Source organism: Melanerpes formicivorus, unplaced genomic scaffold (assembly GCF_026170545.1).
Source record: "Melanerpes formicivorus ecotype bairdi unplaced genomic scaffold, bMelFor1.0.p_v2 SCAF_77, whole genome shotgun sequence".
Classification (NCBI taxonomy): Eukaryota; Metazoa; Chordata; class Aves; order Piciformes; family Picidae; genus Melanerpes; species Melanerpes formicivorus.
The window spans coordinates 2753677-2780857 of record NW_027142429.1 but is presented as its reverse complement, the minus strand read 5'-3'; the positions used below and the strand labels follow the sequence as shown (position 1 = coordinate 2780857).

The 27181-nt window shown below is 55.9% G+C and overlaps 1 protein-coding gene across 1 annotated transcript; it reads right to left on the bottom strand.

Annotated features, from left to right (window-relative positions):
* Window positions 1-2340: 2340 nt before the first annotated feature.
* On the bottom strand, window positions 2341-24671 carry NELFB (negative elongation factor complex member B). The gene is made up of 13 exons (XM_068164089.1): window positions 24513-24671; window positions 23154-23317; window positions 22292-22391; window positions 21266-21496; window positions 18547-18732; window positions 14953-15065; window positions 14123-14225; window positions 13151-13246; window positions 11134-11276; window positions 8070-8176; window positions 5975-6116; window positions 4193-4301; window positions 2341-2731 (listed from the first exon to the last, which is right to left on the bottom strand). Exons 1-13 carry the CDS (start codon window positions 24612-24614, stop codon window positions 2594-2596), a joined length of 1734 nt encoding a protein of 577 aa, XP_068020190.1. The 5' UTR covers window positions 24615-24671; the 3' UTR covers window positions 2341-2593.
* Between the last annotated feature and the right edge of the window lie 2510 nt (window positions 24672-27181).

Below are 27181 nucleotides of genomic sequence, written 5' to 3'. Positions count from 1 at the left end.
CACAGCCAAGGAGGCCAAAGGTACCCCAGGGTGCATGCAGAAGTGTGGCCAGCAGGGCAAGGGAGGTTCTCCTCCCCCTCTGCTCTGCCCTCCTGGGAGCACAGCTGGAGGATGGTGCCCAGTGCTGGGCTCCTCAGCTCAAGAGGGACAGATACACTGAGGAGTGGTCAGTGGAGGCTGTGAGGATGCTGAAGGAACTGCAACAGCTGTCTGAGGAGGACAGGCTGAGCCCTGGGGCTGGTTAGCCTGGAGAAGACTGAGGGAGGTCTCATGAGTGTGTATGAATATCTGAGGGGTGGGTGTCCAGGAGCCACTCTGCTCAGTGCTGCCCAGGGACAGGACAAGGGGCACTGGGCACAAACTGCAACCCAGGAGGCTCCACCTCAACATGAAGTCAAACTTCTTTGGTGTGAGGCTGCTGGAGGCCTGGAGCAGGCTGCCCAGGGAGGTTGTGGAGCCTCCTTCTGTGGAGACTTTTGAAGAGCCATCTGGATGTGTTCCTGTGTGCCCCTGCTTTGGCAGGGGGGTTGGACTGGCTGATCTCCAGAGGTCCCTCCCAACCTCCCCCATTCTGTGAGTCTCTGCAATCCCTGGGTAGCAGGAGAAGCAATGAGGTGACACTCAGATTCCTCCTGTAGTACTTGAGAACTCAGAAAGCCATGCAGAGGGAGTCAGCAGCTGTGGGGAGGGATTTTCCCCTCTGCTTCACTGGTGTCTGCTTCCCCTGGGGGGGTTTGGACACATCTCAAGGAAATGGCAAGGTCTCCTCAGCACAACTTGGCAGTGGGGATGCTCAAGTCCCAGGAAGCAAGGGGTGATGGGGAGAAAGAGCCCCTCATGCTGGATCAGAAACAGGATGGACAACACAGTGGCAGGGCAAGGACAGGCAAACTGCAGGAGCTAACTGTGCCTGACCCCCCCACAGCCTCCTGCCCAGAGCAGCCTGGCTGGGGGCACATGGGGAGCACTGCTGGAGCTCACCTGGCCCTGGGACAGCCTTTGGCAGAGCTGGCAGAAGAATCCCCCTGGCCAAAGGCTCTGATGCACTGCAGAGACCTGCAGGAAGCCTGCTAGGACCCAGGACTCAGAGGGTTGTGACCAACAGCACAAAGTCCAGCTGGCAGCCCAGCACTCATGGCACTCCTCAGGGGCAACACTTCCAGTGCCTCTTTAACACCTGAGAACAAACCCTGCCCCCAGCAAGGCTGCACATGGCACCATGCTGGGGGCATGGCCAGCACACTGAGCAGCTCTGTTCACAGGGGACCCCCACCCTGATCAACAGCCTGGAGAAATGGCCCAGAAGAGACCTTGGGTCACAACAACCCCAAACAGCAATACAGACTTACAGAAGTATGGCTGAAAGCTGCTGGCAGAAAGGGAGCTGGGGGTGCTGATGGACAAGCAGCTGAAGAGGAGCCAGCAGTGTGCCCAGGGGGCCAAGAAAGCCAAAGGCCTCCTGGCTGGGATCAGCAATGCTGTGTCCAGAGGAGCAGGGAGGGGATTGTCCCCTGGGACTCAGCTCTGGGGAGGCCACACCTGGAGTGCTGGGTCCAGTTTTGGGCACCTCAATGCCAGAGAGCTGTGGAGGTGCTGGAGCCAGGGCAGAGCAGGGCAAGGAAGCTGGGAAGGGCCTGGAGAAGAAATCTGATGAGGAGCAACTGAAGGAGCTGGGGATGGTTAGTGTGAAACAGAGGAGGCTGAGGGGAGACCTCATTGCTGCCAACAACTACCTGGAAGGAGGCTGTGGAGAGGCTGCTGCTGGTCTCTTCTCCCAGGTGATTAGTGACAGAGCAAGAGGGAACAGCCTCAAGCTGCAGCAGGGCAGGTTTAGACACTAGGAAACACTTTTTCCCCAGCAAGAGTCACTGGAATGTGCTGCCCAGGGAGGTGGTGGAGCCACCAACCCTGGATGGTCATTGGGATGTGGTGCTTGGGGCCATGGTTTAGGGGTGAGCCTTGTGGAGTAGGGTTCTGGGGTGGAGTTGGTGAACCTGAAGGTCTCTTCCAACCTGAATGTTTCTGGGGGTCTGTGATGCATGAAGTTCCACAAGGAATCACAGAATGCTTTGGGTGGGAAGGAACCTTCAAGATCATTCAAGTTCCAACCCCCTGCCATGGGCAGGGACACCTCCCACCAGCCCAGCTTGCCCAAGGCTTCATCCAGCCTGGCCTTGAATACCTCCAGGGAGGGAGCAGCCACAGCCTGTCCCAGTGTCTCCCCACTTCAGTGAGTCAAGCACTCCTTGATCAGCTCTTTGAGGATCAAACCACAAGAGGCCAAGCTTAGAAACACACATTTTCTTTTGGAAAACCAACCAACCCACCCACCCAACCCCAGAGTCCAGTCAGATTTTCAGTGGCAGCAGAAGGAGACACTCAGCTAACTGCAAGAGAAGCAAAACCTCCGCAGCGCACTGCAGCCAGAGCCGGCCAACCGGCTGCAGCCAGCAGGGCGACCCTGCAGGAGCTTCAGTGGCTTGTGCTGCTGCTTCCAGCAGGCAGGCAGAGACACTTGGAAGGCAGAGCAGGGTCCTCAGGCTGCTGAGCAGCGGGTGAAGCCCTGTGTGTCTCTGGAGAGGGCAGGCAGGGCTCAGCGTGAGGCCGGGGTGGGCACGGCGGGCAAGGGCAGCTCCATGGAGGGCGGCTCGGGCGGCTGGGCCGGGCTGGGCTTGCGGAGCTCCAGCTTCTCGCTCAGCTGGGTGTGAAGCTCCTTCACAGCCTCCCCACTCTGCACAAGGGGGGAGACAAACACCACAGTCAGACTGCAGGCCTGCTAGCTGCTGCTAGCAACCATGCCTCTGCCCCCCACCCTCTGCTCTGTCCTGCTGAGACCGCCGCTGGAATGGTGTGGCTGGGGCTGGGCTCCACAGCTCAGGACAGAGATCTGCTGGAGAGAGCCAAAGGAGGCTACGAGGATGATGGGATGGGATTGGGATAGGGTAGGGTAAGGGTGGGGTAAGGGTAGGATTGGGATAGGGATGGGATAGGGATGGGATAGGAAAGGGATAGGGATGGGATAGGGATGGGATAGGATAGGGATGGGATACGGATGGGATAGGAAAGGGATAGGGATGGGATAGGAAAGGGCAGAGTTAAAATTAGAATTAAGCAGGCTGGAAGAGACCTCAGAGATCATCCAGTCCAACCTATCACCCAGCACCATCTGATCAACTCAACCATGGCACCAAGGGCCTCAGCCAGGCTCTTCCTAAACACCTCCAGGGATGGGGACTCCACCACCTCCCTGGGCAGCACATTCCCATGGCCAATCTCTCTTGCTGGGAAGAATTTCTTCCTCACCTCCAGCCTGAACCTCCCCTGGCACAGCTTGAGACTGTGTCCTCTTGTTCTGCTGCTGCTTGCCTGGGAGAAGAGACCAACCCCCACCTGGCTACAACCTCCCTTCAGGGAGTTGCAGAGAGCAAGAAGGTCTCCCCTGAGCCTCCTCTTCTCCAGGCTAAGCAACCCCAGCTCCCTCAGCCTCTCCTCCCAGGGCTGTGCTCCAGACCCCTCCCCAGCTTTGTTGCCCTTCTCTGGACACCTTCCAGCAGCTCAACCTCTTTCCTAACCTGAGGGGCCCAGAACTGGACACAGGACTCAAGGTGTGGCCTGAGCAGTGCTGAAGGGACTGATGAAGGGACTGAACAGCTGTGTGAGGAGGAAAGGCTGAGCCCTGGGGCTGGTTAGTCTGGAGAAGAGAAGGCTGAGAGGGGAACTGATCAATGTCTATCACTAGCTGAGGGCTGGGGGTCAGGATGAAGGGGCCAGGCTCTTTTGGGTGGTGCCCAGTGATGGGACAAGGACCAAGGGGTACAAGCTGGAACCAAGGAGGTTCCACCTCAGCATGAGGAGGAACTTCTTTGGTGTGAGGCTGCTGGAGGCCTGGAGCAGGCTGCCCAGAGAGGTTGTTGGAGTCTCCTTCTCTGGAGTCTTTTCAAGAGTCACCTGGAAGTGTGTCCTGCCCTGGGTGACCCTGCTGTGCCAGGGGGTTGGACTCAATGACCTCTGAAGGTGCCTTCCAACCCACAGCATCCCATGATTCTGTGATCCCATCCAATCACCCTGTGTGATTTCACACAGGAAGAGGAAGCCCCAAGACAGTTAAGACCCAGCTTGGTACACCTGGAAAGCAGAGCCCCTGTTCCATTAAGCAGCTTTTGTGTGCCTGCCCTCAGGCTCCCCTCCCTACCTGCTTGGTGGGTTCCAAAGCCTTCTGGAGAGACTCTAGCTTGGCAGGGGCCACTTTGTGATGCAGATGCAGCAGCAGCCTGAGCACATGTCTGTGGACATTCTCCTTCCTGCAGGAGAGCAATGTGAAAGCAGGGGAACTGCTCTGACCCAGCAGCAGCCTGAGGAGGGGAAGGCTGCAGCAGCAGTGCCAGGACAGGTCCCACACACACAGACCCTCAGCTTTGTTCTCCTTCTCCAACCCACCCTGAGGCCTGCAGCCTGGGTGCTACAAAAGTGCTCAGCCTGCCTTGGCCTTGGCAGAACTGATGTCATCACTCAGGGGCTGGGGATTAACTGCAGAGAGTGTGAGGAAGGAGGGAGAGATGTCAAGTGCAGGCCACAGCACATGGCAGCAGCTGGGCTCTGCTGGGCAAGCACTGGGCACATGCAGGAGGCAGTTTGTCCCTCTGTATGTGTGGAGGAAGCAGCAGCTGTAGAACATGGTGCTGAGCCTGAACAGCAGCTCTCCTGAGCACAGCCTGAGAGCTGGGCTTGGTCAGCCTGGAGAAGGCTTAGGGGAGACCTTACTGCCATGGAGCAGGACAGCAAGGGTGGCTGCCAGGAGGATGGAGACTCCCTCTCCACAAGGAGTCCCAGGGAGAAGCCAAGGGGAGATGGGGACAAGCTCCTGCTGGGGAGAGTCCCAGTGGGCTCCAGAAGGAAATGTTTGCCCTTGAGCACAGCTGGAGACTGGAATCATCTCCCAAGGGCAGCAGTGGAGTCCTCTCCACTGGGCAGCTGTGGAGTCCTCTCCACTGGGCAGCTCAAGACTCATCTTGCCAGGGTGCTGAGCCAGCTCACTGCAACTCTGCTGTGACCTAGAAAGGTTTGAACTCAGGACCTTCCCATGAAGGGTCTTATGCACTACCAACTGAGCCAAGTCAGGATAGGTTGGAGCAGATGCTCCTTGGAGGTCCCTTCCAGGCTGGCATTCTGTGGTGCCCCCCTTTTGGGGAAGCCCTGGGAGGTCAGGTCTGCTCTGCAGGCCAGCAGCTGAGCCACACTGACTGGGCAGAAGGAACAGATCCAATCCCATTTGCTATGTGCAGCTGGCACTGCCACGAGCTGCAGTCAGCTCTTCATGTCCAGAGCTGCTGCAAGGCATGAGGGAGACTGTCTGGGGCAGCTGCAAGCAGTGGAGTCCCCTCCCCTGGACAGCTTAAGGCTCATCTGGCCAGGGTGCTGGGCCAGCTCATTTCAGCTTGACTGTGACCTAGAAAGGTTGGAGCAGATGCTCCTTGGGTGGTCCCTCCCAACCTGGCATTCTGTGATGCTGTGACAAGTGGCAATGCAGCCACCACAGAGCCAGGGCAGAGCAGATTTCAGCCCTCACAGTGGACATGCAGATGGATTTGAAGGGAAGCTGCAGCTCTGCAGGCTCTGTCAGCACCCTCCTGAGCCTCCTTGGAGCCAGCAGCTGCTGAAGCACCAAGAGCAGCTGCTCTGAGCCATGTTTCTGCTGAGGATCTGTAATTGCTTCTACCTACAGATGTGGTTGAAAGAACATGAAACTGGCACTCTTCATCATCCAGCTCAGGAATAATGACCTACAGCTCAGGGAACAATTCCTCATGTACCTCTAGTTATTTTGCTTGTAAACTACTTGCTCACAGAAGACAACAAAACTCAGCAGGAGGTTAAGAGTTCCACTCTGTGTGAAGAGGTTACAGCTCCAAGCAGGGAAAGCCTCTCCCAGCCATCCTGTGAACTCCTTTCCCCCCCCAAGGAAAAGCAGATTTACCTTGAGCAAGCAGTGAGAAAGAAGCCATCAAAGAGACTGGTGCAGAACTCCTCCAGTGCAAATTCATCCCCCAGCAGGGTCAGGTTCCCAGTAAGCAGGTGCAGAAAGATGTCACTGAAGGCCAAGTCACTGAAGGTCTCAACTGCACAACATGGAAAGGAAAGAGGCTGACAAGGAGGGGCCCAAACCTGCCCACCCAGCAGATGCTCCAGCTGAACACTGCAGGTGAGATTTGCCTTTAAAACAGGGAGCTTGGGCATGGATCTTTCAGACATAAAAGGTTAGGAGCAGAGAGGTGAGAAAGGTGTGTAGGAAACCCAGGGCTCCACCAAGGCTGAAGTCACAGAGCAGCTTGCTCCTGCCAAGGTCACAAAGCCCCCTACAATCCTTCTCCACCATCCACATAGTATCACAGAATCAGTCAGGGTTGGAAGGGACCACAAGGATCAGCCAGTTCCAACCCCCCTGCCATGGGCAGGGACACCCCACACTAGATCAGCCTGGCCAGAGCCTCATCCAGCCTGGCCTTAAACACCTCCAGGGACAGGGCCTCAACCACCTCCCTGGACAACCCAGTCCAGGGCTTCACCACTCTCATGGGGAAGAACTTCCTTCTCACCTCCAGCCTCAATCTCCCCACCTCCAGCTTCATTCCATTCCCCCTAGTCCTATCACTGCCTGAGATCCTGAGCAGTCCCTCCCCAGCCTTCCTGTAGCCCCCTTCAGATCCTGGAAGGCCACAATGAGGTCACCTGGGAGCCTTCTCTTCTGCAGACTGAACAGCCCCAACTCCTTCAGTCTGTCCTCACAGCAGAGCAGCTCCAGCCCTCTGCTCATCCTCCTGGCCCTGCTCTGGACACCTTCCAGCACCTCCAGATCCCTCTTGTCATAGGGGCTCCAGAACTGGAGGCAGTACTCCAGGTGGGGTCTCCCCAGAGCTGAGCAGAGGGGGAGAATCACCTCCCTTGCCCTGCTGGCCTCCAGCTTCATTCCATTCCCCCTGGTCCTATCACTACCTGATCACATCCAGCTCCAAGATCTCCTCAGGCCCTGCAGTGAGCAGCCTCAAATCACTCACAGTGCAGCCTCCCCCCTGGAAATAAGCTGATCACTCAGCAAAGGCTGCAAGGAGCTGGGGGGAGTGGGAAGGGAATTCCCACTGCCACTCCTGGGAGCTGCACTCCCTAACTGTGTCCTGGTTTTGGCTGGGATTCAGAGAGTCACACAATGGTTTGCCTTGGAAGGGACCTTAAAGACCAACCAGTTCCAAGCCTCCTGCCACAGCCACAGCCACCTCCCACCAGCCCAGGCTGCTCAAGGCCTCATCCAGTCTGGCCTTGAACACCTCCAGGGAGGGGGCTTCATTCCAGACAGTTCTCAACCAAACTCACTGCTGGGACAGCCTCTGATCCTGGCAGCTACTGCCCTGCAGCCACTGTCCCTACATTCCCAGATCAGCAGAAGAGTGTCCTGAAGGCAGACAAAACCAATCCCTTCTGCAGGGCCTCACAATTCAGTCACAGAGGATCCAAAGGCAGAACATTATTGAGGTGCTAGAGCAGGCCCAGAAAAGGGCAACCAAGCTGGGGAAGGGTCTGGAGAAGAGGGCTGGGGAGGAGCAGCTGAGGGAGAGGTGTTTAGTCTGGAGAAGAGGAGGCTGAGGGAGACCTCATTGCTCTCTGCAGCTCCCTGAGAGGAGGCTGGAGCCAGGTAGGGGCTGGGCTCTCCCAAGGAACAAGAGAGAGGACAAGAGGAAGCAGCCTCCAGGTGCCCCAGGGGAGGTTTAGGTTGGACATGAGGAACAACTTCTTCCCCAAATGGCTGTCAAGCCCTGGAAGAGACTGCCCAGGGCAGTGGTGGAGTCCCCATCCCTCTTTTCACAGCCCTGCAGATGTGATGCTGTGGTGAGCTGGCAGTGCTGGGCTAAGGCTTGGCCTGGATGATCTGAAAGGTCTCCTCCAACCTAACCAATTCTGTGGCTCTGTGACCCTGTCACATTAGACCTTTGCCTCTGCAAGCACTGTCCAGCCCAGGCTTTACTTGCCCCTGGGTGCCCAGTACAGGCTGCAGCATAGAAGATGAGATCAAAACTTACCCAGTGCTGGCAGCAGCCTGAGGAAAGCATTTTTGTTCCTCTGCTTAGTGATGTGGAGGATGTAGTAGAGCCCAATCTCACAGGCTATTCTGTTCTCCTGCAAGAACCTGTCAGGGCAGAAGCAAAGGCACTGCATCAAGGGAGTGCAAGCAGATCTGATCAGTTTAAGAGGGTTTCAAACACAGTTGGATCACAATCAAGCAGCTACAGCAGTGGCTGCAGGGACACCTCACACTGCAGCAGGTTGCTCACAGCCACATCCAGCCTGGCTGCAAACACCTCCAGGCATGAGGCTTCCACCACCTCCCTGGGCAACCTGTGCCAGGCTCTCACCACCCTCCTGGGGAAGAACTCCTTCCTAATATCTAATCTAAATCTCCCCTCCTCTAGCTTGGATCCACTCCCCCCCAGCTCTATCACTACCCAAGCCCCTAAGAAGTCCCTCAGCAGCTTTCTTGAAGCCCCCTCAGAGCCTTCTCTTCTCCAGACTGCACAGCCCCAACTCCCTCAGCCTGTCCTCCTCCTGGCCCTTCTCTGGACACCTCCCAGCCCCTCCCTGGGCAGCCTGTTCCAGTGCTGGAGAATCCTTTCAGTGAAGAAGTTTCCTCTCATGTCCAACCTAAACCTTCTCTGGTGCAACCTGAGGCCATTTCCTCTTGTCCTAGTGCTTGTCACCAGGGAGAAGAGACCAACCCCCACCTGGCTCCAGCCTCCTTCCAGGGAGCAGTAGAGAGCAAGGAGGTCTCTCTCAGCCTCCTCTTCTCCAGGCTGAACACCCCCAGCTCCCTCAGCTGCTCCTCCCCAGCCCTGTTCCTATTCTCCAGACAGTTGGATTTGAGCATTTCTAATAGCATGACTGACAGAAGTGCTCCCTCAAAATGGGTTCTAGAAGGCAGGCAAGCACCCCAAAAGGAACCCAAGTCCAGGGCTGTTGTGCTTTTGCTTCCCCAAAGGCTGAGCCACTTGGACACTCACAAGTCCGTGGGACTGGATGGGATCCACCCTAGGGTGCTGAGAGAGCTGGCAGATGAGCTGGCCAGGCCACTCTCCATCATTTTCCTCCAGTCCTGCCTCACTGGAGAGGTCCCAGGTGACTGAAACTGGCCAGTGTGGTCCCCATCCACAGGAAGGGCTGGATGGAGGAACCTGGAAACTCCAGGCCTGGCAGCCTGACCTCAGTGCCAGGGAAAGTGATGGAGCAGATTATCCTGGGGGCAATAACTGCACCTGAAGGATGGCCAAGGGCTCAGGCCCAGCCAGCATGGATTTAGGAAGGGCAGGTCCTGCCTGACCAACCTGATCTCCTGGGCCAGCAGTGTGCCCAGGGGGCCAAGAAAGTCAATGGCATCCTGGCCTGCATCAGGAACAGTGTGGCCAGCAGGAGCAGGGAAGTCCTTGTGCCCTGTGCTCAGCACTGCTGAGGCCACACCTTGAGTCCTGGGTCCAGTTCTGAGCTCCTCAGTTTAAGAAGGACATTGAGAGACTTGAAGGTGTCCAGAGAAGGGCAAGAAAGCTGGGGAGGGGTCTGGAGCACAGCCCTGTGAGGAGAGGCTGAGGGAGCTGGGGTTGCTTAGCCTGGAGAAGAGGAGGCTCAGGGGAGACCTCATTGCCCTCTACAACTACCTGAAAGGTGATTGTAGCCAGGTGGGGGTTGGTCTCTTCTCCCAGGCACCCAGCACCAGAACAAGAGGACACAGTCTCAAGCTGTGCCAGGGGAAGTTTAGACTCGCGGTGAGGAGGAAGTTCTTCTCCGAGCGAGTCGTTCGTCATTGGGATGTGCTGCCCAGGGAGGTGGTGGAGTCCCCATCCCTGGAGGTGTTCAAGAGGGGATTGGATGAGGCACTTGGAGCCATGGTCTAGTCATGAGGTCTGTGTTGGTAGGTTGGACTTGATGATCCTCGAGGTCCTTTCCAACCTCAGTTATACTGTGAGACTGTGATACCTCCCCCCAGCCCAGCTTGCTCCAGGCCTCATCCAGCCTGGCCTTCAACACCTCCAGGGAAGGAGCATCCACAGCCTCCCTGGGCAGCCTGTGCCAGAGTCTCATCATCCTCATGGGGAGGAATCTTCCTCATGTCTAATCTCAATCCAGCTTCATCCAGTTTGAAGCCATTCCCTCTGTCCTGTCACCAGCTGCCTTTGTCCCTCCCAGCTCTCCTGTAATCCTCTATCAAATATTGGAAGGCTGCTCTGAGGTCTGCCTGGAGCCTTCTCTTCTCCAGGCTGCACAGCCCCAACTCTCAGCCTGTGCTCACAGGGGAGGTTCTGCAGCCCGCTGAAATATTATCTTTGGAAGGTAGAATCATAGAATCAACAAGGTTGGAAAAGAGTCATAGAGAATCATAGAGTCAATGAGGTTGGAAAAGACCTCAGAGATCATCAAGTCCAACCTATAACCCAACACCTCATGACAACTAAACCATGGCTCCAAGTGCCACATCCAATCCCCTCTTGAACAGGCATTAATGCCCAGGAACATACTGGATCTGAGCACACACCAGAGCTACTGGCTGTCAGCTGGCTCTAGGGAAGAGTTAACACCTCCAATGTCTGTCAGATAGAACAGAAGGGAATAGAATTAACCAGGTTGGAAAGGACCTCAGAGATCATCAAGTCCAAGCTGGCACCCAACACCTCCTGACAACTAAACCATGGCACCAAGTGCCACATCCAATCCCCTTTTGAACACCTCCAGGGATGGGGACTCCACCACCTCCCTGGGCAGCACATCCCAATGGCTAACAACTCTCTCTGGGAAGAACTTTCTCCTCACCTCCAGCCTAAACCTCCCCTGGCACAGCTTGAGACTGTGTCCTCTTGTTCTGGTGCTGCTTGCCTGGGAGAAGAGACCAACCCCTTCCTGGCTACAACCTCTCTTCAGATAAGCTCTGAGCAGTCATGGTGGAAACCTCTCCTGCTGAAGGCACAGCTCTGGCTTGCTGAGCCAGGCCTAAGCCTTCATGCTAGCAGCTGCAGTGCTCCTCCTGTCAGTGCTGGCTGGCTCCTGGCTGCGTAGCTCTGGCAAGCAGACTGGAGGTACAGAGGTGGGGAGGCAGGCACCTACTTGGTGAAAGCTTCAGGAATGGTGCTGGGGTAGGGAACTGGCCCCTTCTCCTCTGAGGGCAGCTTCTGATCGACGTTGAATGTGTGGTCGTCCACCACAAAGGACATCAGCATGGGCAGGAACCTGGTGATCAACTCAGCTTCCTTAGAGGCATCCAAGAACAGAGGGAGAAGAAAAATGCTTCCATCAGTCACAGAATCACAGAATTGAGCAGGCTGGAAAAGACCTCAGAGATCATCCAGTCCAACCTATCAGCCAGCACCATCTGATCAACTCAGCCATGGCACCAAGGGCCTCAGCCAGGCTCTTGCTAAACACCTCCAGGGATGGGGACTCCACCACCTCCCCAGGCAGCACATTCCCATGGCCAATCTCTCTTGCTGGGAAGAACTTTCTCCTCACCTCCAGCCTAAACCTCCCCTGGCACAGCTTGAGACTGTGTCCTCTTGTTCTGGGGCTGGGTGCCTGGGAGAAGAGCCCAACCCCCACCTGGCTCCAACCTCCCTGCAGGGAGTTGGAGAGAGCAAGAAGGTCTCCCCTGAACCTCCTCTTCTCCAGCTAAGCAACCCCAGCTCCCTCAGCCTCTCCTCACAGGGCTGTGCTCCAGACCCCTCCCCAGCCTTGCTGCCCTTCTCTGGACACCTTCCAGCAGCTCAGCATCTTTCTTAGACTGAGAGGCCACAGTCAGTGCATGCCCAGGAATGGTCCTAGAGCACCACAGGTAACAAATGGTGAGGCAATATGGGGAGCCTCAGCTCACAGTGGGGATCTCCAACCTTCAGGCACCTAGGTCTAGTTAAAACTCCTGCATAATTCCTTTCCATTGGCAATCAGGAAACATTACACCCAGGCACAAGGCAAAACTTTGCTGTGAGGCTGCTGGAGGCTTGGAGCAGGTTGTGGAGTCTCCTTCTCTGGAGAGCTTCCAACCCCCCCTGGCCACTGTGGCCCTGGGCAAGCTGCTGTGGGTGCCCTGCTGGAGCAGGGCTTGGACTGGGTGAGCTCCAGAGGTCCCTTCCAGTCCCCACCACACTGGGGTTCTGAGGTAATGCTGGGCCAGGTATTTCCAAAGCATGGAAGGATTGCAGCTGGCTGTGGCCACAGCAGGAATGTGGCAGGGCAAAGCACTTGTTGTGTCAGTGCAAAGCTGCAGCACTGCTGCCAGAGTTAGTAGAACACAGAGTTAAGCAGGTTGGAGAAGACCTTTGAGATCATCAAGTGCAACCTCTCAGCCAGCACCAGCTGATCAACTCAACCATGGCACCAAGTGCCTCATCCAGGCTCTTCCTAAACACCTCCAGAGGAGGGGAAAGGAGGAGGGAGAGGGGGGAAAGGAGGAGGGAGAGGGGGGGAAAGGAGGAGGGAGAGGGGGGAAAGGAGGAGGGAGAGGGGGGAAAGGAGGAGGGAGAGGGGGGAAAGGAGGAGGGAGAGGGGGGAAAGGAGGAGGGAGAGGGGGGAAAGGAGGAGGGAGAGGGGGGAAAGGAGGAGGGAGAGGGGGGGAAAGGAGGAGGGAGAGGGGGGAAAGGAGGAGGGAGGGGGGGAAAGGAGGAGGGAGAGGGGGGAAAGGAGGAGGGAGAGGGGGGAAAGGAGGAGGGAGAGGGGGGAAAGGAGGAGGGAGAGGGGGGAAAGGAGGAGGGAGAGGGGGGAAGGAGGAGGGAGAGGGGGGAAAAGAGGAGGGAGAGGGGGGAAAAGAGGAGGGAGAGGGGGGAAAAGAGGAGGGAGAGGGGGGGAAAAGAGGAGGGAGAGGGGGGAAAAGAGGAGGGAGAGTGGGGAAAAGAGGAGGGAGAGGGGGGAAAAGAGGAGGGAGAGGGGGGAAAAGAGGAGGGAGAAAATAAAAGCAGCTAGCAGGCAAGGGAAGCTCCCAGCTCAGCTGCTGGAGCTGCTGCTGTGTGGCCACTCCCAGAGTGCCTCTGAGGAGAGGAGTGCAGAAGCAGCACTGAATCAGGGATGCAGTGCAATGCCAAACCAGCCTGCAGGTGCTGAGCTGTGCCTGGCTCTGGGAAGGAGAGTGACTCACCAGTTTGGGTTCCTTGAAGACTTGGCTGTCAATCATGTCCCAGGCCCCCTGGCCCAAGGACAGCATCCTGAGGAGCAGCAGCAGATCTGGGCTTTCCTCAAGGGTGAAGAGGAGGAGAAGAAACAAAGCTATTTCCATCTTCCAGCAGCTGCACCTTGGAGAGGTTTAGCTGGGAGGGGAGGGCTGTGTCCAGAGCTCTCCTGGATCAAGCAGCTTTAGCCCAGGCTGCTCAGAAATTCAGCTCTCCAGTTTCACTGACAACTGACTCCTCAGGTTGGGGGGGGTGTCAAGTAACAGACACACCTGAGGGCTTAGGGGGTTTGGGACACCCTCTGCTGAGGCCAGAAGTGAGCAGCTGAGCTGAGTGCAGCTGTTTGAAAGGAGTGCATTGAAATGCAAGGTGGGAGAGGGCAGACCAAGCCACCTCAGTACAGGGAGAAGAGAGTAAGGATGACAAGGAGGGGCTGGTTTGGCTTGGTTTATGTTAGGGCCTGCAACCAAAGCCATTTGCAGTCTTAAACTGTCCTGAGGAAGTTATCCAACCCATCAAGAAGCTTTACCCAGCTCAGGGATAAAAGCAGCTAACAGCTCACCTGTGAGCTGAACATCCAAGCACCTCCTGCAGACACTGCCTGCAGGCTCTGCATTGTGCTGCACCAACAGAGCAGAACGGTGTAAACCAATCCCCTGCCCCTCCTGTGCCTGCTGCTGTCAGGCAAACCCCTGGGAGGAGCTGTTGGGATGGGATGAGCCAGGCAAAGGCTTTGGTGGCAACGCAGAGGGCTCCAGAACATCCAGCAGAGCTCGAAGGGGTGTGCTGCAGTGGGCAAGGGAGTGTCACATTCCCCATAGCTCAACTTACACATGCATTTGGGAACCTAATCCTACTCCTGTCCCAGGGCCAGCCCTCTGCTGCTGAAGGCTCTGCACAGCAGATTGGCTGGGATCAGGCACACAAGCTGTGACACTCACCCTGGGTAAGGTGTCCTGCCCAACCAGGTCTTGCAGGTGCCTTATGGTACTCAAGGCTAAGGTGTTAATGGCAAAGGGATCACACAGGATCATGGACAAGTCCCTGAGAGGCAAGAATCAAAGAGGTCAGACACCCAACCCTGCCTCAGAGCTCCACAGCCAGCTGCAGTGTATCATAGCATCACAGTATCAGTCAGGGCTGGAAGGGACCACAAGGATCAGCCAGTTCCAACCCCCCTGCCATGGGCAGGGACACCCCACACTAGGTCAGCCTGGCCAGAGCCTCATCCAGCCTGGCCTTAAACACCTCCAGGGACAGGGCCTCAACCACCTCTCTTACCCTCTAACAGATCAACTCCTGCCCCCAGCTTGCTGTCATCTGCACATTTACTGCTGATAGACTCAATCCCCTCATCCAGATGATCAGTGAAGATTATTGAACAGGCTGAGGCCCAGCACTGCTCCCTGGGGCACACCACTGGTGCCTGGCTGCCAGCTGGCTGTGGCACCTTTCACCACCACTCTCTGGGCTCAGCCTCCAGCCATGAATTCTATGATTTCATGAATTCTGTAATTCTATGAAAACTCCACAAGGTTTGTGGGATTCCCTCTGCATTGGGAGTTTGCTGTTGGCACTGCCTGCATTTAGCCCCTGCAGGGACACCAACCTGCCTGACTCCTGGGACGGCTGATGAGGCACTGGGTGCCTCTGGCCAGCCTGGCAATGTCCCTCTGCAGAGCTCTCCCACCCTCTAACAGACCAACTCCTGCCCCCAGGAGATGTGACTGCCAGGAGCCCAGCTGCTCACTAAGCAGCCCAAAGGCCTTACCCCAGGACTTGCTCCTGCCCTTTCTTCACTCCATCCAGGAAGCCCTGCAGCTCCCGAGCTCGCTTGTTGTCCACAAACTTCTCCCGGATGCAAGCATCAAGGCACCAGGTGAACTGCCAGGAGAAAGGAGAAAGCTTCAAGAGCAGCTTGGTGAAACAGCAACAAACCACACAGCAGCGAGAGAACAGGCCCCAGGGAGCTCCACATCACAGTCTCACAGCACCACTAAGGTTGGAAGAGACCTCAAAGATCATCGAGTCCAACCCGGCACCACAGACCTCATGACTAGACCATGGCACCAAACTCCCCTCTCCCAGCTCAAAGCCATTGTGCCTCATCCTGGCACTCCCAGCCCTTGGCCAAAGTCCCTCCCCAGCTCTCCTGGAGTCCCTTCAGGTACTGGAAGACTGCTCTGAGATCTCTCTGGAGCCTTCTCCAGGCTGAACAGCCCCAACTCTCCCAGCCTGTCCCCACAGGGGAGGTTCTCAGCCCTCTGATCATCTTTGTGGCCTCCTCTGGAGCCTCTCCAGCAGCTCCAGGTTCTTCTTGTGCTGGGGGCCCCAGAGCTGGAGGCAGTGCTGCAAGTGGGGGCTGAGCAGAGCAGAGCAGAGGGGCAGAATCCCCTCCCTGTGCTGCTGCTCTCCCTGCTCTGGCTGCAGCTCAGCACTCAGCTGGCTCTGGGCTGCCAGGGACCACTGCTGGCTCCTGGGGAGTTTGTCACCAACTGACACCCCCAAGGCCTTCTCCTCCAGGCTGCTCTTGAGCCACTCCTCACCCAGCCTGGATTTGTGCTTGGGATTGCCCTGACCCAGGTGCAGGGCCTTGCACTTGGCCTTGTTGGACTTCATGAACTTGGCCTGGGCTCAGCTCTCCAAAGGGAGGTCAGAGATACCAGTGTGAGTTAACCTCATTGCACTTTCACCCTTCCCTGGCAGTTAAAGAAGAGCTGTATCAAACACACCACTGCCCAGCACAGCCAGGCCATGGAGACCTGCACAAGGAGGAAGCTGACAAAGCACTTTGCAAGAACATTATGGGATAGTTCAGCCACTATAATGCCACTGCTACCCTCGAGGAGGGGATATGAAGGGTGGAAGCACTTCTGCCTTAGAGCTGTATTATCAGGGTGGAAAGAGCCAGTGAAGGGAAATGAATGTTTCAGCTGACCTGGAATCAGGATTCTCCCTCTCCAGAAAACAACATGTCAAAACAGCTACCAAAAAGAACCAGAGCAAGCTGCTGGGGTTCCTGAAATGCTTTCATCCTGGCTTCCTTTCCCTGCAGCACTCACTGCTTGCAGTGGCAAAAGGAGGTTGCTGCAAATGACTTTTCAGCTTGAAGAAGAGCTGCCCTTTTTAATTCAGTCACTGTCTGGATGCTTATTTTGGGGCCCTTGATCAAAAGGCATCAAAAAAACATGCAGTGACATCCCCACTCAAGGACATGTTCCCTGCAAACTGAACAGACATACAACTCAGCAGCCTTACTCAGGAGAAAAAGGCTTCCTTCCAGATCAGAGTGCTGCTGACCACAGGAAAAGGAGCAGTAACAGGATGCTGGAGTGACATTGACAGCACATCTGTCACCACTCCATACTTAAACAGTTTGCTTTCTTACAGTGAAGAAGTGATAGAGAGGATGAGAGGGAATGGACTGAAGTTTAGGCTGGAGGTGAGGAGAAAGTTCTGCCCAGAGAGAGTTGTTAGCCACAGGAATGTGCTGCCCAGGGAGGTGGTGGAGTCCCCATCCCTGGAGGTGTTCAAGAGGGGATTGGATGTGGCACTTGGAGCTATGGTTTAGTTGTCAGGAGGTGTTGGGTGACAGGTTGGACTTGATGATCTCTGAGGTCTTTTCCAACCTTATTGATTCTATGAAGCTGGAAGAAAGCAAATTTAGACTGGAGATGAAGAAGAAATTCTTGAGAGTGAGGGTGGGGAGACTCTGGCACAGGCTGCCCAGGGATGCTATGGATACCCCCTCCCTAGAGGTGTGCAAGGCCAGGCTGGATGAGGCCTTGAGCAAGCTGGGCTGGTGGGAGGTGTCCCTGCCCATGGCAGGGGGGTGGAACTGGATGCTCTTTAAGGTCCCCTTCCAACCCAAACCATTCTATGAATCCATGAATCTCTCATTCCAGCTCTGAAGGATTTAATGCTACCCACAGTCTGCAGACAGCTGGAGCTTCTCAGACCAGGCACAACAGGGAGGGAAGCTTTGATTAAGAGCCTGGAGCTAGCTGATGCTCTGCAGGTTTTTCAGCCTCTCCACAGGTCAGAGATGTTTTTAACACTGCACAGGTAGCCTAAATTTCACTGACTTATGGCTTGTGAAATGAACACAAGCTGCTGGTTAACCAAGGTCAAGTTTTCACCTGAAGATCCAAGGGATGTAAGAAGAGTTTTGGATTCAAGGTCTTTGCTCTCTTCACAGAGAGATCTGCCTGGACTTCAGCAAGGCCTTTGACACCGTCCCACACAGCAAACTCCTGGCCAAGCTGTCAGCCCCAGGCTTGGACAGCAGCTCTCTGTGCTGGGTTAGGAACTGGCTGGAGGCTGAGCCCAGAGAGTGGTGGTGAATGGTGCCATATCACCAAGTTAGAAGCAGATGTTGGTCAGTTAGAGGATAGAAAGGCTCTGCAGAGGGACCTCAACCGACTGGACAGATGGGCAGAGGCCAACAGGATGGCATTCAACAAGTCCAAGTGCCAGGAGCTGCACTTTGGCCACAGCAACCCCAGGCAGAGCTACAGGCTGGGGACAGAGTGGCTGAGAGCTGCCAAACAGAGAGGGACCTGGGGGTGCTGATTGACAGCTGCCTGAATATGAGCCAGCAGTGTGCCCTGGTGGCCAAGAAGGCCAAGGGCATCCTGGCCTGCATCAGGAAGAGTGTGGCCAGCAGGAGCAGGGAGGTCATTGTGCCCTGTACTCTGCTTTGGTTAGGCCACACCTTGAGTCCTGTGTCCAGTTCTGGGCTCCCCAGTTCAAGAGGGACAGGGATCTACTTGAGAGAGTCCAAGGGAGGGCTTCCAGGGTGACGAAGGGATTGGAGCACTGCCTGATGAGGAAAGGCTGAGAGACCTGGGGTTTAGTCTGGAGAGGAGAAGACTGAGAGGGGATCTGATCAATGGCTATCAATATCTATGGGATGGGGGTCAGGAAGGAGATCTTTGAGGTCTCTTCCAACCTTAGGAATACTGAATACTGAAGGGACAGGGACAGCCTCTGCTCCCTTGTGCCCTGTGATAGTATCACAGTATCACTAAGGGTGGAAGAGACCTCAAAGATCATCGACAAGGGACAATGAATGGAAACTACAGTTCTATCTCAGCATGAGGAAGAACTTTACTGTGAGGGTCACAGAGCCCTGAAGCAGGCTGTTCAGAGAGGTTGTGGAGTCTCCTTCTCTGGAGCCTTTCCAGCCCCATCTGGATGTGTTCCTGTGTGCCCTGTGCTGGATCCTATGGTCCTGCTCTGGCAGGGGGGTTGGATCCGAAGCTCTGCAGAGCTAACATCCTGTGAGCCTGCAGGGCAGAGGTATGCAGAGGAGTGGTCAAACCATTCTCCAGTAAGACTCCCATGGGTGCCACAGGATTCCTACCTTGTGACAGGGGTCAACATTGCAGATTTCACTGATCTCCAGGTCGTGCAGCGACATCAGGAGCTCCGCCCGCAGCGTGCAGTAGTGAACGTTCCTGGTGCGGAGGAACAAGGTCCTGAGGAACTGCAGCACCATGTCATACAGCTTCACATTCTTCCCTATCATCTGGGTCAGCTTCTGCACCACCTAAACCCCCAAGTGGGGGAAAAAAAACAGCACAGTCAGCACCAAAAGAGAACTCCTGCTCCCCCAGAGCAACACCCAAGAGATGCTCCCCCAGAGGAAGACCCAAGAGGTGCTCCCCCAGAGCAGCACCAGGAGATGCCCCCCCAGAGCAGCACCAAGAGGTGCTCCTCCAGAGCAGCACCAGGAGATGCTCCCCCAGAGCAGCACCAGGAGATGCTCCCCCAGAGCAAGACCCAAGAGGTGCTCCCCCAAAGCAGCACCAAGAGATGCTCCCCCAGAGCAAGACCCAAGAGGTGCTCCCCCAGAGCAAGACCCAAGAGGTGCTCCCCCAGAGCAGCACCAGGAGATGCCCCCCCAGAGCAGCACCAGGAGATGCCCCCCCAGAGCAGCACCAGGAGATGCCCCCCCAGAGCAGCACCAAGAGATGCCCCCCCAGAGCAGCACCAGGAGATGCTCCCCCAGAGCAGCACCAGGAGATGCCCCCCCAGAGCAGCACCAGGAGATGCTCCCCCAGAGCAGCACCAGGAGGTGCTCACCAAACCCTTCACAGTCATCATGAGAGAGGAAGAAATGGCAACAAAAGGCTCTCTTAGAGTCACAGAATGTGAGAGGTTGGAAGGGACCTCCAGAGATCATTGAGTCCAACTCCCAGCCAAAGTAGGGTCACCCAGGGCAGGTCACACAGGAACACACCCAGATGGCTCTTGAAAAGTCTCCAGAGGAGACTCCCCAACCTCTCTGGGCAGCCTGCTCCAGGGCTCTGTCACCTTCACTGTGAAGATGTTTCTCCTCATGTTGAGGTGGAACCTTCTCTCTTCAAGTTTGTCTCCATTGTTCCATAGCTTATTCCTGTGCACCACCCAAAAGAGCTTGGCCTCTTCCACTTGCCCCCCACCCCTCAGATATTGATAGCCATTGATCAGATCCCCTCTCAGCCTTCCCCTCTCCAGACTAAACAGCCCCAGGGCTCTCAGTCTCTCTATACAGCAGGGATGCACAAGTCCCCCAGTCATCCTTGTGGCTCTCTGTTGGACTCTCTCCACCAGATCCCTGTCTCTCTTGAACTGGGGAGCCCAAAACTGGACACAGTATTCCAGATGTGGTCTCACCAGGGCAGAGTAGAGAGGGAGAAGAACCTCCCTAGACCTGCTGGACACCAGACACCAGAATCACACAATAGTTTAGGTTGGAAAAGGCCTTTTAAAATCATCAAATCCAACCATCAACCAAGCCTCCTGCCAAACCATGGCCCTCAGCACCACCTCTACCCAGCACTGAAACCCACAGCACCAGAGTCTCACAGTATCACTAAGGTTGGAAAGGACCTCAAAGATCATCGAGTCCAACCTACCAACACAGACCCCATGACTAGACCATGGCACCAAGTGCCACATCCAATGCCCTCTGGAACACCTCCAGGGATGGGGACTCCACCACCTCCCTGGGCAGCACATCCCAATGACGAACGACTCGCTCGGTGAAGAACTTTCTCCTCACCTCCAGCCTAAACCTCCCCTGGCACAGCTTGAGATTGTGTCCTCTTGCTCTGCTGCTTCTTGCCTGGGAGAAGAGACCAACCCCCACCTGGCTACAACCTCCCTGCAGGGAGTTGGAGAGAGCAAGAAGGTCTCCCCTGAGCCTCCTCTTCTCCAGGCTAAGCAACCCCAGCTCCCTCAGCCTCTCCTCACAGGGCTGTGCTCCAGACCCCTCCTCAGCTTTCTTGCCCTTCTCTGGACACCTTCAAGTCTCTCAATGTCCTTCCTAAACTGAGGGGCTCAGAACTGGACACAGGACTCAAGGTGTGGCCTAAGCAGTGCTGAGCACAGGGCACAATGACTTCCCTGCTCCTGCTGGCCACACTGTTCCTGATGCAGGCCAGGATGCCATTGGCCCTCTTGGCCACCTGGGCACACTGCTGGCTCATGTTCAGGCAGCTGTCAATCAGCACCCCCAGGTCCCTCTCTGCCTGGCTGCTCTCAGCCACTCTGACCCCAGCCTGTAGCTCTGCATGGGATTGCCATAGCCAAAGTGCAGCCCCTGGCACTTGGACTTGTTGAATGCCATCCTGTTGGCCTCTGTCCATCTGTCCAGTCTGTCGAGGTCCCTCTGCAGAGCCTTTCTATCCTCTAACTGACCAACATCTGCTCCTAACTTGGTGTCATCTGCAAACTGAAATTGTGCCAGGGGAGGGTTAGGTTGGAGATTATTGCTGCAAGAGTGGTCAGTGATTGGCACAGGCTGCCCAGGGAGAGGATGGAGTCCCCATCCCTGGAGGTGTTCAAGAAATGTGGCCACAGCACCTTGGGGCATGGTTTAGTGGCCCTGGTGGTGTCGGGTTGACAGGTGGACTCTGTGATCTTAGAGGTCTCTTCCAACCCAAACAACTCTATGATTCTGTGCTTTCTTGCAAGCACTTTCTGTAGCCAAACAAACTCCAGAGCTCAAGCTGGGTGGGGGAAGTGGACACTGCTGCTGGCTGGCAGCTGGTGAGTTCCACTCCCGAGCGTGCTGTAGGAGGCTGCCGCATCCTTACCTCTCCTTGCCGTCGTGTTTTGGGAGATGGGCTGAAGAAATTGTGCAGGACAGAAATGTCATTGCTGAAGAGGATGTTTTCTTTCTCCAGGATATACTGCTTCAGCAGGGGAGATACCTCATCACCAAAGAGGGCCTGGTTGTCCTGCCAGATCTGGCGCTTCACCTCCACCGCACAGGCTTTGTACAAATCCTTATCAGCCATCACCAACTTCAGCTTCTTCTCAGGGACCTGTGGCCAACAGGGTAGTGAAGAGCAGCTCAGCTGCCTGCCTGTCCAAGTAATGACAACTGACTACAGAAACCTTCTAAATCATAACCAGCAGGCAGCACCACAGCCTCATGGCATGAGTCATAGAAGGGTCCAGGCCAGAAGGGACCTCCAAAGGTCATCCAGTCTGACCTCCCCGCAGTCAGCAGGGACATCCTCCCAGGCTGCCCAGGGCCTCATCCAGTCTTACCTTGAACATCTCCAGGGATGGAGCCTCAACCACCTCCCTGGGCAACCTGTTCCAGTCCTAAGACTGCCTTTAAACCCCCTTTAAACCTATAAGGCTAAGATGTGAGATGATGTTTCAAACCTCAGTAGCTTAGAGAAATTCCAGCAGCTGCTCTGAGGCTCCAAAGCACAACGTGCTGCCTTTAAAAGAGCTGCTCCTAGAGATGTTTTGTTTCACAGGGTTGAATTTCACTCCTGTCTACTGCTAGTTCCATTCTTCAACTCTTATTTTCCACTTGTCATAGGCTGTTTGAAACCAGCTGTGGTGAGCTTGGCTGCTTTTAGGAAGCTGCAGGGATTGAATACCACAGGGAAAGAGTCTCAGCTGATTGTGAAAATGCTTTCTCAATTAGTCTACTAAGTTGTCACCAGATACAAGAGTGTAGTGAATCCTCAGCCAGCTCCCAACAGTGAAGGATAAACTGGCAGAAGATCTGCAGATGGAGCATGCAGCCAGCTGACAGCACAGCCAAGAGAAGGCCTACAAAGGAGATGTCAAGGAACAGGCCAGCCAGTGGAGTGCTTTACCTTGGGCAAGTGCTTCATGACACACATCACCACAGGCTGTATGGAAGGCATCTTGACCAGGGAAAAGCTCTTCTCCAGGAGATCTTCCAGCTTCTTGTATCTGAGAACATTTAAGAGCAAGAGACTAAGTGCCATAGAATCACAGAATCAACAAGGTTGGAAAAGACCTCAGAGATCATCAAGTCCAACCTGTCACCCAACACCTCATGACTACTAGACCATGGCACCAAGTGCCACATCCAATCCCCTCTTGAACACCTCCAGGGATGGGGACTCCACCACCTCCCTGGGCAGCACATTCCAATGGCCAGTATCTTGCTGGGAAGAACTTTCTCCTCACCTCCAGCCTAAACCTCCCCCTGGCACAGCTTGAGACTGTGTCCTCTTGTTCTGGCGCTAGTTACCTGAGAGAAGAGACCAACCCCCACCTGGCTACAGCCTCCCTTCAGGGAGTTGGAGAGAGCAAGAAGGTCTCCCCCGAGCCTCCTCTTCTCCAGGCTAAGCAACCCCAGCTCCCTCAGCCTCTCCTCACAGGGCTGTGCTCCAGCCCCCTCCCCAGCCTTGTTGTCCTTCTCTGGAAGTGTCCTTCACTTGAAAGTGAGACACAAGAGTCTCAATGTCCTTCTTAAACTGAGGAGCCCAGAACTGGACACAGGACTCAAGGTGTGGCCTAACCAGTGCTGAGCACAGGGCACAAGGACTCATGTTACAGTGAAGCACCAGAGTGCCTCATCCCAAAGCCAGCGGCACTTCATCTCCCAGGGACCTCCCTTTCCTTTGCAGGAGTCACTTGTCCACTGCAATGAACTTCCACACAAAGCTCCCAGGTCACCCCAAGCAAGCAAGAGAGTTGCTAACAAACCTCTCCTCAACCTTCCCTTCCAAGGCAATGGCAGAGACCCTCTCCAGCAGCTTCTCCCTCAGCTCGTCAAAGACCGACTGGTGGAACTCCAGCCGGGGCGTGCCGTGCAGGTCCAGGAAGGGCAGGGCCGACTGCAGCGAGGGCAGCAGGACTCCATTCTCTGTCTGCCAACACAAAGAGCAGGCAGGGACAGGCCTGTGAGGTTACCCAGCCCCAACAGCTCGTGAACAACAGCAGGGACTGCTGAAGGCATAGAATCACAGAACCATTTGGGATGGAAGAGACCTTTCAGATCATGGAGTTCAAAGAGGAGCATTAGGGGACTGGAGCATGTGCCCTATGAGGAGACGCTGAGGGGCCTGGGGCTTTTTAGTTTGGGAAAGAGAAGACTGAAAGGGGATTTAATACCCCCCTAGCTGAGGGCTGGGGGGCAGGAGCAAGGGGACAGGCTCTGCTCACTTGCTCCCTGGGATAGGACAAGGAGCAATGGATGCAAGCTGCAGCACAGGAGGTTCCACCTCAACACAAGGGGAAGTTCTTTACTGTAAGGGTCACAGAGCCCTGGAGCAGGCTCCCCAGAGAGGTTGTGCAGTCTCCTTCTCTGGAGACTTTCAAGCCCCATCTGGATGTGTTCCTGCATGACCTGAGCTAGACTGTACGGTCCTGCTCTGGCAGGGGCTTGGACTCGATGGTGTCTTTGGGTCCCTTCCAACCCCTGACATCCTGCGACCCTGTGAACTACCAACCCAGCACTGCCAGGTCACCACCAAACCATATCCCTCAGCTACACAGCTCTGAAACCCCTCTAGGGATGGGGATTCAACCACTGCCATGGGCAGCCTGTCCAGGACTTGACAACCCCTCTTGGGAAGGATTGCTCTGGATGCCCAACCTAAACCTCCCCTGGGATTTTCCTCTTGCCCCATCGCTTGTTCTTTGGCAGAAGAGACCAACTTCACCCTGGCCCCAGGCTCCTTTCAGGGAGCTGTAGAGAGCAATGAGGTCTTCCCTCAGCCTCCTTTCCCCACAATAAGCAACCTCAGTCCCCTCTGCTGCCCCTTACAAGCCCTGCTTCCCACTGCCTTCCGCAGCTCTGTTGGCCACCCCTAGACACGCTCCAGCCCCTCAGTGCCCTTCTTCTAGTGGAGGCCCCGAAACTGAACCCGCTGAGGGCTGGCCTCACTAGTGCCGAGTACAGGGAGGCCGATCCCTGCCCTCGCCCTGCGGACGTGTGCTGGCTAAGCACGCCAAAAAGAGCTTAGGACTCCACAGAGCAGACCCCACCTCGGGCCTTCCCGCAGCCGCTGCACCCTGCAGCCGCTGCACCCTGCGGCCCCAGCCCCGCCTCCACGGCCCCACCTGGAACTGCTCGATGGCCTTCAGCGGCTCGGTGCAGTTGGTCAGCGTCTCCTTCAGGTCCTCGCCGTTGGCCACCCCCAGCTCCTGCAGCCCCGCGTACATGCTGGCCTGGCCGGGCCCCGCCGGGCCCGCTCCCGCCACGGCTCCGCGGCTCCGCGCCCCGCCCCGCCCCGCTGCCGGCTCCGCCCACGGCTCCCCGCGCTCCCGCGCCGCGCGCGCCGGGGCACGAGGGTTCCGCCGCAGCGAGGTTCCGGCGGGCGCCGCCGCGGCTCGGGGCCCCCCTGCCAGCACCAGGGCGATGCGGCAGCAGGAAGGAGTGCTGCAGGTGTTCAGGAGGGGATTGGATGTGGCACTTGGAGCCATGGTTTGGTAGTCAGGAGGTGCTGGGTGTCAGGTTTTTTTTTTTTTAGGCAGTGACTGGCTGGAGGGTAGCCCTGAGGAGAGAGACTTGGGGGTGCTGGTGGACAAAAAGCTCAACATGAGCTCTCAGTGTGCACTTGCAGCCCGCAAAGCCAATCAGATCCTGGGCTGCAGCAGGAGAAGTGTGGCTAGCAGGTCGAGGGAGGTGATCCTCCCCCTCTACTCAGCCCTGGTGAGACCCCACCTGGAGTACTGTGTCCAGTTCTGGAGCCCCTATTACAAGAGGGATGTGGAGGTGCTGGAACGTGTCCAGAGAAGGGCCACGAGGATGATCAGAGGGCTGGAGCACCTCTCCTATGAGGACAGACTGAAGGAGTTGGGGCTGTACAGTCTGCAGAAGAGAAGGCTCCGAGGTGACCTCATTGTCGCCTTCCAGTATCTGAAGGGGGCCTACAGGAAGGCAGGGGAAGGACTTCTCAGGATATCAGGTAGTGATAGGACTAGGGGGAATGGAATGAAGCTGGAGGTGGGGAGATTCAGGCTGGATGTGAGGAGGAGGTTCTTCACCATGAGAGTGGTGAAACCCTGGAATGGGTTGTCCAGGGAGGTGGTCGAGGCCCCGTCCCTGGGGGTGTTTAAGAGCAGGCTGGATGAGGCTCTGTCCAGCCTGATCTAGTGTGGGGTGTCCCTGCCCATGGCAGGGGGGTTGGAACTAGATGATCCTTGTGGTCCCTTCCAACCCTGAATGAAACTATGAAACTATGAAACTATAGGTTGGACTGGATGAGCTCTGAGGTCTCCTCCAACCTTACTGATTCTATGATTCCATGATTCTTCCCCATGAGGGTGGTGAGAGCCTGGCACAGGCTGCCCAGGGAGGTGGTGGCAGCCTCATCCCTGGAGGTGTTTGCAGCCAGGCTGGATGTGGCTGTGAGCAACCTGCTGCAGTCTGAGGTGTCCCTGGCCATGGCAGGGGGATGGGAACTGGCTGAGCCTTGAGGTCCCTTCCAGCCCTGACAGTTCTGTGACTCCATGATTCTGTGTCAGGGGTCCTGGAAGTCCGTGAGGAATCCCTCAACTACATGGCTGACCCCTGGTGCACACTGGTGGAAACGACCAAGAATAGCTTCAGGAAGGAGAAGTGGCCCTTCCCCCTTCTTGGTTTGGCTTCTGTAGGCATGGACATTCAGGACAGCTGTTACAGAGTGATGAGAGCCCCCCTGATTTGTCTTGTGTGGGATGTGCAGCTTAGGAACCAGTGGATCACAGTGCATCACAGAAAGCTCTTTGGCTGTTGCTCTCCAGTTGCTGTAACTATTGAGGCAAACCCTCTGTGATCTAGAGCCCCCCAAAACATTCAGGCCTGTTGATAGACCCCCATGAACCCCAACATCCAGAGAACAGAGTGGTGCACTCCACCATTCCCAGCCATGAACTGTTTTGGTTGGAAAAGACCTCTGAGGTCATTGAATCCCAACCATCCTCTAATTCTTCCAAGTCTGGTGCTGAGCCATGTCCCTCAGCACCACATCTCTGCATCTTTTAAACTCCTCCAGGGATGGTGATTCAACCACCTCCCTGGGCAGCCTGTACCAGTGTTTGAGACCCCTTTAAGTGAGGAACATTCTTCTAACATCCAACCTAAACCTGCCCTGGTGCTACCTGAGGCCATTTGCTCTTGTCCTATCACTTGTTATTAGGGAGAACAGCTCCTAGTGCCAGGACAATGGCCAAGGGGATGGCATCATGTTCCCTCTCTATGTCCCAGCTGCAAAAGCAGCCCTGGTGAGCCTCTCCTCCTGGGAGAGGTTTGGGGAAGGGAAGGGAAGGGAAGGGAAGGGAAGGGAAGGGAAGGGAAGGGAAGGGAAGGGAAGGGAAGGGAAGGGAAGGGAAGGGAAGGGAAGGGAAGGGAAGGGAAGGGAAGGGAAGGGAAGGGAAGGGAAGGGAAGGGAAGGGAAGGGAAGGGAAGGGAAGGGAAGGGAAGGGAAGGGAAGGGAAGGGAAGGGAAGGGAAGGGAAGGGAAGGGAAGGGAAGGGAAGGGAAGGGAGAAGAGAAGAGAAGAGAAGAGAAGAGAAGAGAAGAGAAGAGAAGAGAAGAGAAGAGAAGAGAAGAGAAGAGAAGAGAAGAGAAGAGAAGAGAAGAGAAGAGAAGAGAAGAGAAGAGAAGAGAAGAGAAGGGAGGAGAAATGAAATTAATCAGGTTGGAAAAGGCCTTTGTGATCATCCAGTCCAACCTATCAGCCAACACCACCTGATCAACTAACCCATGGCACCAAGCACCCCATCAAGTCTCCTCCTGAACACCTCCAG

Coding starts and splice junctions, on each gene's coding strand:
- NELFB (XM_068164089.1), bottom strand. CDS start 24,614: ATGTACGCGGGGCTGCAGGAGCTGGGGGTGGCCAACGGCGAGGACCTG. Junction 15,066..18,546: donor ATGTTGACCCCTGTCACAAG/GTAGGAATCCTG, acceptor TTCTCCTGGCAG/TTCACCTGGTGCCTTGATGC. Junction 8,177..11,133: donor ATTCCTGAAGCTTTCACCAA/GTAGGTGCCTGC, acceptor CTGCCCTGACAG/GTTCTTGCAGGAGAACAGAA.